The sequence below is a fragment of the Andrena cerasifolii genome, chromosome 2 (genome assembly GCF_050908995.1).
Source record: "Andrena cerasifolii isolate SP2316 chromosome 2, iyAndCera1_principal, whole genome shotgun sequence".
In the NCBI taxonomy this organism is placed as follows: Eukaryota; Metazoa; Arthropoda; class Insecta; order Hymenoptera; family Andrenidae; genus Andrena; species Andrena cerasifolii.
This window is the reverse complement of record NC_135119.1, coordinates 22,251,327-22,264,837: the sequence shown is the minus strand read 5'-3', so window position 1 is coordinate 22,264,837 and position 13,511 is coordinate 22,251,327. Positions and strand designations below refer to the sequence as shown.

The 13,511-nt window shown below is 40.7% G+C and overlaps 1 protein-coding gene, 1 long non-coding RNA gene and 2 other non-coding genes across 4 annotated transcripts in view; 3 read left to right on the top strand and 1 right to left on the bottom strand.

The window, feature by feature from the left end:
* LOC143378986 (uncharacterized) overlaps positions 1-13,511 on the bottom strand; it is a 289,875-nt gene that overhangs the window by 269,836 nt on the left and 6,528 nt on the right. The gene's annotated exons all lie outside the window — the stretch shown is intronic.
* On the top strand, positions 5,724-5,797 carry Trnan-guu (transfer RNA asparagine (anticodon GUU)). Its single transcript has one exon. It is a non-coding gene; the product is annotated as a tRNA-Asn (tRNA).
* Positions 6,997-7,070, top strand: Trnan-guu (transfer RNA asparagine (anticodon GUU)). Its single transcript has one exon. It is a non-coding gene; the product is annotated as a tRNA-Asn (tRNA).
* On the top strand, positions 7,661-13,385 carry Su(f) (cleavage stimulation factor subunit su(f)). Its single transcript, XM_076830532.1, has 13 exons — positions 7,661-7,852; positions 7,966-8,157; positions 8,339-8,371; positions 9,871-9,968; positions 10,052-10,205; positions 10,276-10,509; positions 10,587-10,970; positions 11,065-11,311; positions 11,382-11,451; positions 11,563-11,659; positions 11,727-11,985; positions 12,070-12,204; positions 12,296-13,385. The coding sequence occupies exons 1-13, from the start codon at positions 7,829-7,831 to the stop codon at positions 12,508-12,510; spliced, it is 2,142 nt and encodes a 713-aa protein (XP_076686647.1). The 5' UTR covers positions 7,661-7,828; the 3' UTR covers positions 12,511-13,385.

Below are 13,511 nucleotides of genomic sequence, written 5' to 3'. Positions count from 1 at the left end.
TTTAAATTTATTTTTCTTGAAATTTCTATAAAATTAATTACTTATTCTTATCGTAATTGGAGATTTAGCGCCCCTAGGTTCACAAACGTCTGCCGCCCTTTCTGTAAAATTATTATTATTTATCGTCTGTACTACTCTAATAGAAGAAACCTGAATACCATGAAAAATATTTTAATTCAAAAGAGTTGAGACAATTTTAACATTAATTCAATACAACAACTCACATGTGAGTTATTACTAATTTGCTAGATGAAAAAAAGTTGCCACAATCCACCCCCGACAATCCTCCACTGGCACCTCCACTCTCGCGATCAGAGGGTAATGGAGTAAATCGTTTTTTCTTGTAGATCTCGAGGGAACGGAGGAAAGATCGATATTTCTCTCATAAAGGAGATGATCGCTGCAGCACGTTCGCGTACAAACCGGACCGCTGTACCTGCACACGTGCTAGAAGAGCACCAGACTCGCAACTCACGGATAACGAGGCGACTTTGCGAAACAAAAGATCGCAGGCCCCGTTGGTGGACATGAGCGGACACGCGCGCCTGCATTTCTGCGAAACTCCGCGCTATGACCATAACGCATGTCATATCTCGCGATCTTTACGAGGAAGCTGATCATTTGACGACGGCTACGAGCGAACAGTGTCGCAAGAAGCGGTAACAAACATTGAATCTACCAATGAAAACTAACGCCCTGTAGATCGCCGACACTCTATAAAGCGAACGATGAGTCGAGGGATTTGTTTGGTTAATGAAGCTCAAATGTGAACGTCCACTAGAATCTTAGATGATTTTAAATCTTCCATGATAGCAGAATGTTCGAACAGTAGAGCGTTCAAATAGTACGTCATTCGAGAGACGAGGGTTCCATCGCATGAAAATCAGCGATACGAGCAACTGAATCGCCGATGAACATCGATCATCGTTCTGCTGTTGAAATAACGTCAAGGAGAGGCAGGCTTGAAAATTTAAAAAGCGCTCGTCAAGTTCTCCGAGCGACGTTCCGATTTCTTCATAAAGGACCGCGCTCGTGACGTTTCGATGACGTCCGGTCGTGTCTGATGACAAGCAAATGAGTAATTTATTGCGCACGGCTATCAGAGGCCCTTTTTTTCCCTCAGGCTGCACCAAGGCGCGGCGAGCTCCTACGGCTAGCCAGCGTCCTCTATGTATCTACGGTCTCGAAACAGCTTTTCAGGTTTAGGAGCGAGCTCGTGTCACGTTTCCCACGGCGGCGGTGTACCGCGAGTTGCATACATACGCGCATGCAAGAAACTCACCGCCATAAAATGTTCTTTACGCATTTCGCAGTTCCCCTCTTAGGCGAACGACGAAAGGGAGCTACGCGCGAATGTTTTCGTATTTTTCCACCGAGGCCCGCTGCTTTCAGATGGAACTCGATTTCTATTTATTTCACGAGGCCCGACAGTGGGAAAATCACGGCGACTGGGACCGACGCGCAGACGCACTTTTAATAGCCCTGATGATCTTTTGATTTCGTCTTTCCTCGCTGAAATACGCTCTTGCGAAACGCAGTCCTATCGCCGTGGAAAGTCTTCTCCGAAGAGCATCGAGGATGGCGAACGCTGGGCGTTGATTTACGGTAGCCAAGGTTGCACCGAGCGAATTCAGTTGCACAATGATGCAGCTCTTGGAAATCAGTTCACTGGCACGGCTGTAGAAAGGTACACGCGAGTCCTCGTGTCTGCGATTATTAGCTTTACCTTAACCAGTTACTCGGTGCACCACGGAGGGTATCAAGGTTGCAGCGCAGTTGTTACAATGGGCTTCGCGAACGTCTTTGATTTGACGTTTCCTCGTTGCGAGCGAATACTCTGCGCACGTCTACAGAGTTTCAAAGTACTGCCATTTCAGAAGCCTTAGCCAGGCTGATCCAATTAATAAACTCAAGCTGTATAAATTCGAATATAAAATTCTGAACTCCCCGAGTCTGTGAAACCTCCGCGCGCCAACGCACCTTACGGCTCAATCGCAACAGCGCGGCAAGGCCCGATGCCAAACGCGCGTTGTGTATATTGAAACGAGCATGAAAATCCTGGCTGCATTGTGAACGAACCGCGCGATATACTTTATTGGTCGTTAGCGGCCACCGGCTGTGCGCGCCGCGGTTTACACGACTCCTCGTCAAATTCAATAATGGACTTGTGCAGCGTGTGTCCACGCCGCTAGGATTCCCTTGCTTGTCCCACGCTCGGCCAACAACGAGGGCCGACAATTACGCGATGTATCGATCATTATTCGCCGCGCTGTTTAACGGATTAGGAGCGGTTTTTACCACCCAGTCCCGCGTTTATCGCGCATGAATCTTCGAAAGTTACACTTAACCGCCGCCGGAGCTGGATCGCGAACATATATTTCCGCGAGTTTTACTGTTCGCCGCGTGTAATTTACGCGCGCACCCGCCTCTCCAGGCGAGAGTTTCGACATTGATGCTCTACGCTGGGCTCTAAAAAAGCCAGAGTACCGGCGACGCGGAACTTTTACTACGCATCCCGGGACAATGTTACAAAAGTTGGGTGATTCGACTATGATAGCGTGGATCACTTGTGGCGGTGATACGGAAGGAGGTGCTTTGATCAGGGGCGGATTTGTATATACGGCTGACTAAGCTGTAGCCTAAGTAGGGCGGCAAATTTTGGGCGAAAGAAATTGAAAAACGTAGCGGAATGTTTTTATTTTTGGGTGATTTTATTACTGAGCGACCTTAAACACAGAGGCTTGAGACAGCTATAAAAACAATTCAATTCTCTTCGTGTAGCAAATTAGCAATAAGCAATAATTCATATGTGAGTTGGTATATTGAATTAATTTTAAAATCGTCACAACTCGTTTAAATAAAATATTTTATGATATTTCACAAAAAGAGCAGCAGAGTTTTGCTAGCTTAGGGGCGCCAAATCTCCAACCTGGCCGTTGGATTTGATAGGTGATTAAATTTAAATATTTTGAATTTACGGAAGATAAAATTGAGAGTAAAGAATGTTATGTTGGATAGTAGTTGATATATCGGTAGGGCTTGGACTGATTAACGGGCGAGCAACTATTTAATAAAGATTTTTCGAGGCGCAGTTTAGGCCTTATTTCCCAATTGATGCAGTTGACGCGTACGATGCGTGTGCAGTTAAATCAGCCAATCTATAGCGCTACTCAGCCCGTTTTTAACAAGATATTTCCGTATTGTCGCGTTAGCGCACGCACACACGTACGCGAAAGCGTCTCGACCCGCCCCTGTGTCCAGTCATGTCAGCGCTAAATGAACCATCAGGGTCGCCATAAATCCTCGGACTATCAGATGAGTAGCCACGGACTTGCCTGTCCCGGATATAACGAGGGACCACCGCCCAGCGTAATGGAAGCACTCTCTGTCGACGCTCGAAAGATACCTTCGAGATTGGACCACTGGCCCTGTCCAGCTGGACGAACTAACTCTCCACCTGATGCAACCCAGCTACAAAGGATTCCCCTAACAGGCAATTCCTCTAATTTTACCGTAGCCAAGTGAAAATTACGAAGTTCTTCTAACAGCCACGATTTCTACAATTGAAGTTCATTATTCTTAAATCACTTTAGGGAAAAACAGACTTTACATTACATCTTCTTGTTTACTTTTTCAATTACTGAAACACTACGGCGCTACTAGAGCTAAGTAAATGACTATTGGCTTTTAATACGATATATTTCACGAAGGAAGTATATCGTTTCAGCACGAATGTACTTTAATCTGAAACTCGATCGCCAAGTTTCGTAGCAAAGGAAATCTAGCGTTTCTACGCTCGTGTTAAACATTGTACCTGTGACTTTGTATAAAGAATTCTAAAAGACAATTTACTGAAGTTGTTTATCTGCCGAAAGCAAAGGAGCCAGCCGTACGTGTCTCCGTTTAAAACGGCTCACCCTTCGAAGGGGGCGATAAGTCGGATCTTCGGCGAAATCGGTCTAAGAAACTCGCCCTGGCCAAGGCCAGATAAAGGCGGGGAACATTGTTAATTACAGGGCCGCGCTGGTATCGATGTGACCGGTTGGTAGGAGTAACTCGGCCGAGTGGCCAGCAGTAAAGATGGCATCGTGCACACTAACGAGTAACAAGTGGCGTGACGTTTCAGTTAGGCTTTACTTTGCGATGTGTGCGCAAGACCGAGAAGAAGATATCGGTATGCCACGACCAGCCACCTATCGCCTCACCTTCGGGGGCTAATTAACGCTGAGATTCATTATCGACACCTCGTTGCTGCGCCAGCGGCTGTCTTAATTTAAGGTTCAACGTTTCCCGTCATTTCGCCTTCAGCCACGTGCAATTGTCTATGGGAACGTGTCAGCTTTCGAAAATAAATATCGCGGGATACCTGAGAGATAAAGTTGCACGAAATTTGGATAAGCGTCGCGGTAGGAAAGGACGGTAGAGACGCTTGGGCTTCAAAGATGGAGATAGGGTGGATCTCCGGAGGGTGGAACTCATCTAGATCCTTATGCAAAACAGAAATTTGTTCGGGGACACGAATAACAAATGGTCCTCAGTCGAAGCCATCATTTGTAAGGCACAGCTTACTTTGCATGTATGCATCCGCGCGGCGCATTAAGTTAGTTACGCTTAAATGCAAATTGATGTGTTAATCGATCTGTTCCGACTTTGGAGCTCTGTGTATAATGAATCGCCGCGTAGGATCGAGCGTGACGGAATACCGTACACCGTGTCATCCCTCTCGCGTAAACTATCCACGCGTTCTTCTCTTTCTATCGATCAGGATTCGTACTGGAAAATAGGTACTTTTCCTTGGAATTGGCCCAAAAAAGAATTTTGTTTTAACTTTGAATATCTACAGCAGTGTACGTTTCGAGAAAATGAATTGAAGGAAAACTATACAGAAGACAAAGTTCAGCCGGTCCGCGAAATGATGGGAACCCTTTCAGCGTGGACGTAAGATTCTATGGCATAACAGTACCAGGAGGTAGGTGTTCCCCTAAGATCGATGCTGAATTTGTGCCCCGGGCTGATCGGCCAACTCGTCACAGTAGATTTGACTCGATCGTGGCCGATACTCGTGCAGTCAGTAGCTTTCAATTCCCATAGTTATTTATGCTCGAAAATCGAAACGTCCTCGTTCGATTGCTCGGATCGAATTCCAGGCGGAATCCAATTGACAAGCAACGAAGAAGATCAACTGGATTACAACCCTTTGATCGATTCTATCGAAATTATTACTTGAAATGAATACCACTTTTTTTGCAAAAGTACTTCACGATGGAGCTACATGCTATGTGACCCATACCATGTATTCTAATTGATAGCAAAACGAATTCAACTGTATACCACGATACGAGCTTGAAATTGTTTTGAATAGCATTTATATATGCAATTGCCATTTAAAAATTGTATGATTCACATTTCGAAAGATCCGGGCACTCGCTTTACGTTCATCCGCATTGTTAATCCACAAACTGGAACCACACACAAGTTTTCAAAAACAAAGGCCTCTGTGTATATTTTCCGTTCAACAGAAATGTAAGGCTGGTTGCATTCGTTTGGTTACTTCTATGATATAGGTGCAGAAGTAATGAGAAGAAAGAATGAGATGTTTGCTTGAAAATTGAATTCTTTCGTAACGAGTTGTATTCTTATAATAAATCTTCTGCTTTATACAAAATAATAGAAAACTAAAATCACGCCACTCGTCATTGCACTTTTGGAGAAGATCTTTCAACGCCCCCGTGGCGCAATGGGTTAGCGCGTTCGGCTGTTAACCGAAAGGTTGGTGGTTCGAGCCCACCCGGAGGCGATTTCTTTTTTATATAAAATTAATGTAATGCAATTCGTCTAAAAAGTATAGTAACAGAGAAAATCTAAGTGATTTGTAATTACTTTAATACTACACTTGTAAAAATCGTAGTATATTAAACGATTCTATGGAATCTGTAATTGCATCAGTGACGATCGGGGGTGCAATTTATGATTAGGATACATATCTTCGGAAATGATATAAATGAGTGGGAATTAGCCCGAAAAAGAATTTTGTTTTAACTTTGAATATCTACAGCAGTGTATGTTTCAAGAAAATGAATTGAAGGAAAACTATACAGAAGACAAAGTTCAGCCGGTTTTTCCGTATCATCGACGGTTATTGTATTGTCCGCGAAATGATGGGAACCCCCTCAGCGTTTACGTAAGATTCTATGGCATAACAGTACCAGGAGGTAGGTGTTCACCTAAGATCGATGCTGAATTTGTGCCCCGGGCTGATCGGCCAACTTGTCACAGTAGATTTGACTCGATCGTGACCGATACTCGTGCAGTCAGTAGCTTTCAATTCCCATAGTTATTTATGCTCGAAAATCGAAACGTCCTCATTCGATTGCTCGGATCGAATTCCAGGCGGAATTCAATTGACAAACAACGAAGAAAATCAACTGGATTACAACCCTTTGATCGATTCTACCGAAATAATTACTTGAAACTGAAACTATTGCGTAGCTACGCGATGAATACCACTTTTTTTGCAAAGGTACTTCACGATGGAGCTACATGCTATGTGTCCCATACCATGTATTCGAATTGATATCAAAACGAATTCAACTGTATTCCACGATACGAGCTTGAAATTGTTTTGAAATGCATTTATATATGCAATTGCCATTTAAAAATTGTATGACTCACATTTCGAAGGATCCGGGCACTCGCTTTACGTTCATCCGCATTGTCAATCCACAAACTGGAACCACACACAAGTTCTGAAAAAGAAAGGCCTCTGTGTATACTCTTTCCGTTCAACAGAAATGTAAGGCTGGTTGCATTCGTATGGTTATTTCTCTGATATAGGTGCAGAAGTAATGAGAACAAGGAATGAGATATTTGCTTGAAAATTGTATTCTTTCGTAACGAGTTGTTGTATTCTTATAATAAATCTTTTGTTTTATACAAAATAATAGAAAACTAAAATCACACTACTCGTTATTGCACTTTTGGAGAAGACTTTCCAACGCCCCCGTGGCGCAATGGGTTAGCGCGTTCGGCTGTTAACCGAAAGGTTGGTGGTTCGAGCCCACCCGGAGGCGATTTCTTTTTTATATAAAATAAATGTAATGCAATTCGTCAGAAAAGTATAGTAACAGAGAAAATGTAAGCGATTTGTAATTACTTTAATACTTCACTTGTAAAAATCGTAGTATATTAGACGATTCTATGGAATTTATAATTGTATCAGTGACCATCGGGGGTGCAATTTATGATTAGAATACATATCTTGGGAAATGATATAAATGAGATAATTCAATTTAGATTGTAGCGTTTATGCAATGTTTTGGAGTAATCTGACAGAGTAATAATAAAAGATTGATTTAAAGACTTGCATCTCACTGAAAGTAAATTGGTTGGGGGTTGGAAGAAGGAGCCCGGCTTCTTGGCCATTCAAACTCTACATCCTCGGTTTGTAGACATACATCTTCTTTCCACTCAACTTTCACTATACTTCTGAGCACTACTTAACACTTCTGCTACCTATATACCAAAAAATATACGCTGCTAAACTCAAGAATTTCCAAATTAACCGAAATTTCTTTACAGAGAAAGCTCCATGTCAGAAGCTCGACGCGCGTTGAAACTGCGAGTATCGCAAGCAGATCGAGTATCGAACGACCTCTAAAAACGATGTATCGAACGCCATCGAAATTATTCAGAACTGCGCCGCTTGCCTAATTGTAATATTCCAAGCTTTTACGAGTTAGTTAATAGACTTCTTTTCGACCGTTTTTCTCTTCTATACGTGTAAGTTTCTCTTATTGCGGGGCACTAGTGACGTCGGAGCTATCGAAAAATGTCGGACGATAAAACGGAATTCGTAAGTGTGCTGGATAGTGTTTCGAAAATTGAAATTCCGTTCGCATAACCTCACTTCCCAGTGTATTCTGAATCGCACATATTGAAAGGTACCATGCTAATTGCTGCTTGTAGGATTGGGGAAACGAGAAGTTGCAGCGTGCCCAGAAAACGGTAGACGAGTCTCCTTATGATTTGGAGGCATGGAGCATCCTCATCCGCGAAGCACAGAACAGGCCTATCACAGAAGTAAGACCAGTGTTCGAGAAGCTCGTCTCTGTGTTCCCTTCAGCCGGTCGCTATTGGAAGATTTATATAGAACAAGAGGTAAAACTTAACTATCGTCTCTTAATTACACATATTGTAAACAATATCGATGTGTGTTTGTTTCACAATATGGGGAAAACCATATTGGAGTAAATGCGATATATCGAACGACACGACTAGGCGAATGTTTGCAGTAATATAAGAGCGAAACTTTAGTTTGTAATTTTTGTGGCTGTTTCAGATGAAAATGCGCAACTTTGAAAAGGTGGAAAAGGTATGTTAATATTAATTGTCTGAGTTTCAAAATTTAATGAGAGCACTTTATATATTATCGAAGTTATATGTATCGTATAAGTTGTTCGTTCAGAGCTAAACGCAAACAGTTTTTATTGAGTTTAGAATAAAACTATTGGGTAGATCTTTTCTCTATATGGACCAATATTTAATTGCATGTTACAGCAGGAAAATTTTTTAATCGAACGTTGGTCTTTTAAAGAATCTGTTCGAATCTTTTAGTAAAATAGGACTTCGCGTAATAATTACAGGTTATTCTATCATGATAAAATATTATCATACAATGTGATTCTAAGCACTTTGCATTTTATATGAGGTGAATAAAAAGAATATTTCACCATAAGCAAATATTTCATTGATTAATGGTTGATCTGTTGATACATTTGGGAGGTTGTTTTCTTAGTTGAATAACATGTATTTGCGAGAACACGAAGCAGATGTACAGAAATAGCGAAAGCAGATTTGCCGTTAGCGTAAATCAACTTGCGAAGGCAACTTCCTGAATGTAACAGCCTTATATTCCTTCCTACAACATATTCTTCACTGTGCTTGGATTATGTTACTTGATATAGGATAAAGTCCATGGTATACGGAGCGTAAAAATCTTATTACAAATGGTACAGAATAAAGCAATTACGAACAAGTATTCAGTGCCAGAATCGTAGAATTACATTTTGTGCGAGGTATATTTATGCCCGCGCATAATGATATCGGTAACGTCTTGGTAGTGTACATATTTGCTTCTCAAGAAATTGCTTTTGAAATAAGTTTTTGAGACTGACGTAACTTACCTTCCCCTTGAATAATATTTGAGAGGCATTCTCAAATATTGTGCAAACAACACAGAGGTAGCATAAGGTGATGAAACGTTAATACTTGCTTCTAGGATTCTTTGTACGGCCTTTCGGCGACAGGAAATGCGATCAATCGTTCGCATGGTAATTCTATTAATTTTGTCACCTTGTGTTGCTTCGCACTGTCTAAATTTTTTCATCATGTTTTGGGATCATTCATTTCTAGATCCCACATAGGTCAATTCCATAATTATACTACCAACCCCGATTGCAAAAAATAAATAAACTTTTTTATTTTATGGGGTTTGTTTTATGTTACCTTTATAATCTGATGTCTAGAAGATTTCTTAATTATTAACGATCGAAGCGTATGTTTATGCAATAAACCATTCTCAATTGATGCATTGGTGCATTATTATTTCTCCCGTTATATACAAACAATATTGTAGTAGCAATTGTATTGAACACTTGCATCAATAAATTACTGAATCTTTACTTCCTGATATTTTCATGTGATTCTTATTGGTATTGTCGATAATGCTTAAATGTGTATGTAGAAAAAAAAAACTTGCCTGTATGGTAAGTAAGGTGGTAGACACGTGTTTTGTAACCACATTTGAATGGACTTCATGGATGGCGTGTTCTTTCCTTATGTTACCTCTAAAATACTTCTTTTCTCTGACAGCTTTTCCAAAGGTGCCTCATGAAAATCTTAAATATTGAGTTGTGGAAACTTTACCTTTCTTATGTCAAAGAAACAAAAGCCAGTTTGGCAACGTATAAGTGAGTACTAACGTCTCTAAGAGAATTCATTCAATGCGCTTAGATCTATCGACGTAAGTAAACAAAAAATAATATATTTATAGAGAGAAAATGGCACAAGCGTATGATTTTGCGTTAGACAAAATTGGTATGGATATACATTCCTACAGTATTTGGAATGACTATGTTATGTTTTTGAAAAGTGTTGAAGCTGTTGGTTCGTACGCTGAGAATCAAAAAATTAGTGCCGTTCGCAAGGTAATTAACCATATATAATTTTATCGACGAGCGCCGGGTGCTTTAATTAAATTGTGTTACTGAATTGCAGGTGTATCAGCGCGGAGTTGTCAATCCTATGATAAACATGGAACAATTGTGGAAAGATTACATGGCTTTTGAACAGAATATTAATCCAATAATTGCAGAGAAAATGGCAATCGAGCGTTCCAGGGATTACATGAACGCGAGACGGGTTGCTAAAGAGTTAGAGGCGGTAACGAGGGGATTGAATCGAAGTGCACCTAGTGTGCCTCCAACTGGACACCCAGAGGAAGTTAAGCAGGTACATTTTAAAGCTATGCTGTACATGCAACTGAAAAGTTCCACCAGTAATACAATTAATATTTTCGTATTATGTAGGTTGAATTATGGAAGAAGTACATCGCATGGGAGCGTAGTAATCCATTAAGAACCGAGGATACCTCTTTAGTTGCCCGACGAGTAATGTTTGCTATTGAACAATGTTTATTATGTTTGGGCCATCATCCCGCAGTGTGGCACCAAGCTGCACATTTCTTAGAACTCAGTTCGAAAATATTGACGGAAAAGGGTGACGTGAATGCCGCAAAGAATTTGAGCGACGAAGCTGCTACCATGTTCGAAAGGGCAACGAGCACGTTACTGTCGAAGAATATGTTGTTATATTTTGCACACGCGGATTTTGAAGAAGGAAGAGTGAAATACGAGAAAGTTCATCAAATCTATCAAAAGTTTCTTGATATACCCGATATCGATCCTACACTAGTTCGTATTAATATTTTTTTATCAATGATACTTATTGAATTGTATAACACCTTCCACCGATGCGAGCATTATTAAGTTTATTTCTATTGTTTAGGCGTATGTACAATATATGAAATTCGCTAGACGCGCGGAAGGTATAAAATCTGCCAGAACAGTATTTAAAAGAGCTCGGGAGGACCCGAGATGTAAACATCACGTGTACGTCGCTGCCGCGTTAATGGAATATTACTGCACCAAGGATAAGAACATTGCATTTCGAATATTTGAACTCGGTTTGAAGAAATTTGGGGATAATCCTGACTATATACTTTGTTACATCGATTACTTATCACACTTGAATGGTAAGATGTACGAACGTGTTTTTGAGAGAAATTACAAGGCTTTATCTTTATAGTTTATCTTATGTTGCAGAGGATAATAATACAAGAGTTTTGTTTGAAAGGGTTTTGTCGTCTGGTAGTTTAGAACCTGAGAAATCAGTGTATGTAATATATATACATATATATCTTGCCGAATTATGACGTAATAACAAGAACATATTATCTAACAGTACGTTAATATCTGTGGTTAATAATACGAAATTTATTTTTAGTGACATATGGAACCGCTTTCTGGAATTTGAATCTAATATCGGCGATCTAGCTAGTATTGTTAAAGTTGAAAAAAGGCGCAGTGCTGTGTTAGAAAAGGTATTAGTATACTATTAAACACGCTGTTCTTATGGATTGTATGTTATCGTACGTAATTATTTATTAGATCAAAGAATTTGAAGGCAAGGAAACGGCGCAGCTAGTAGATAGGTACAAATTTTTGGATTTATATCCATGTACTCCTATGGAGTTAAGGTCTATCGGGTACATGGAAGTCTCAAGTGTTACCAGAAGTACAGCCGGTGTGTTACCGCGAATCCAAGATCCAGAAGAGGCAATGGCATCTTTACCCAGACCTGACTTGTCACAAATGATTCCTTATAAACCAAAAGTAAATCCGCTACCCGGAGAACATCCGGTACCTGGTTAGTTCCTCTATATCAACGCAGTCTACACTAAGAAGCCTTTGCATTGATTTTTACGCATTTACTCGGTTTCTTTTATTTTAGGTGGATCTTTCCCATTACCACCGGCAGCGGCACAATTGTGCACCATACTCCCACCTCCAGGTTGTTTCCGAGGGCCATTTGTGGCTGTTGACTTACTCATGGATGTGTTTAATCGAATTCAGCTACCAGAGCATGGTAAATTTTCTAGTACCGTTACAGATTTATTTCCAATCGGAATAAAGTTAGCGGGATAACAGGTGGTATAATAAAGTTCCCCCTTTTTCAGCCCCGTTACCAATAGCAGATAATGGATGCGATACGAAGTTGTTCGACCTAGCGAAATCAGTGCACTGGATCGTTGACGAAAGCAACGATGGAGTCAGTCTCGGATCGAAACGTAGAAGGACGCGTTTAGGAGGTGACGACAGCGAAGAGGAAGACTTACCACCACCGCCCGCCAATGATATCTATCGCCAAAGACAACAGAAACGAGTCAAATGAATACAACACAAATACACGCCAGAGCTACGTATCATCTCCATGTATTCTGGAGAGATATGATACATGTTATCATATATATTTTTACATTTTCTATTTGTTCCGGAAGTAGGTGTGTGTTGCCTAAAGGAACAAACCTACCGTTATCGAGAAGCGTGCGTTACGTGCGTAAGCGATTACTAAATTCCTTATGTGACACTGTGCACGACATTTTGAGTACTATGTACTCAGAAATCCTATCTTTACACTGTTGATTTCATCTCTGTTTAAATGTGTTCATTTACACGCGAAATATCTAACGTAATCGAAACCAGGCCCGAATTGGGTAAGTTCAATGGGTCGCACTTGATCGCATCGGTACTTATTATTCCTGTATATTATAAATTTCGTGCGAGCATCGGGGTCGAGATTTCATTTTTACACCAGCGTCTGCGACGATTTCTGACGCGTAACGATTATTGCTCGGGCTTCACGAACCCGTCGTTGCAAATATTTAAGGAATGAAGGCGATTGGCACGGTTGTATATGTTTTATTGCAATGAATTAATTTCTTATTACTATAATTGTATCCTGTATAATAGAAACGGTTATTGTTTCGAATGGCAAGTATACTCGGAATCCTTGTGTAAAGCGCAATCCATTCTTTTTGTTCGTAAGACGATCTACGCAAACAATATCGACCAAATGTCTTTGAACGAGCAGCTTTTCGAAGCTCATTCCTTCATAAAATATTCGAGATTCTCACCAGTGAACGCAGACATCGAAATATCTTCAGAGAAGTATTCGTCCAAATACATTTGCCCGGTGTGCTGTACGTTTAAGTTGATCTGTATAATTCGATGTACAGGACCAATAAAACGATCAACATCGTAACACAGTGTTTCCTTCGAAACAATCTGGTATACTCTTTTTTTTTTAAAAAAAGCATACTGTGCGGATGCCTTTCTAAGTAACGTGGCAAGTCGTGTGCGCAGAGAAAGTCAATGTTTAAGGTTCGAGAGATT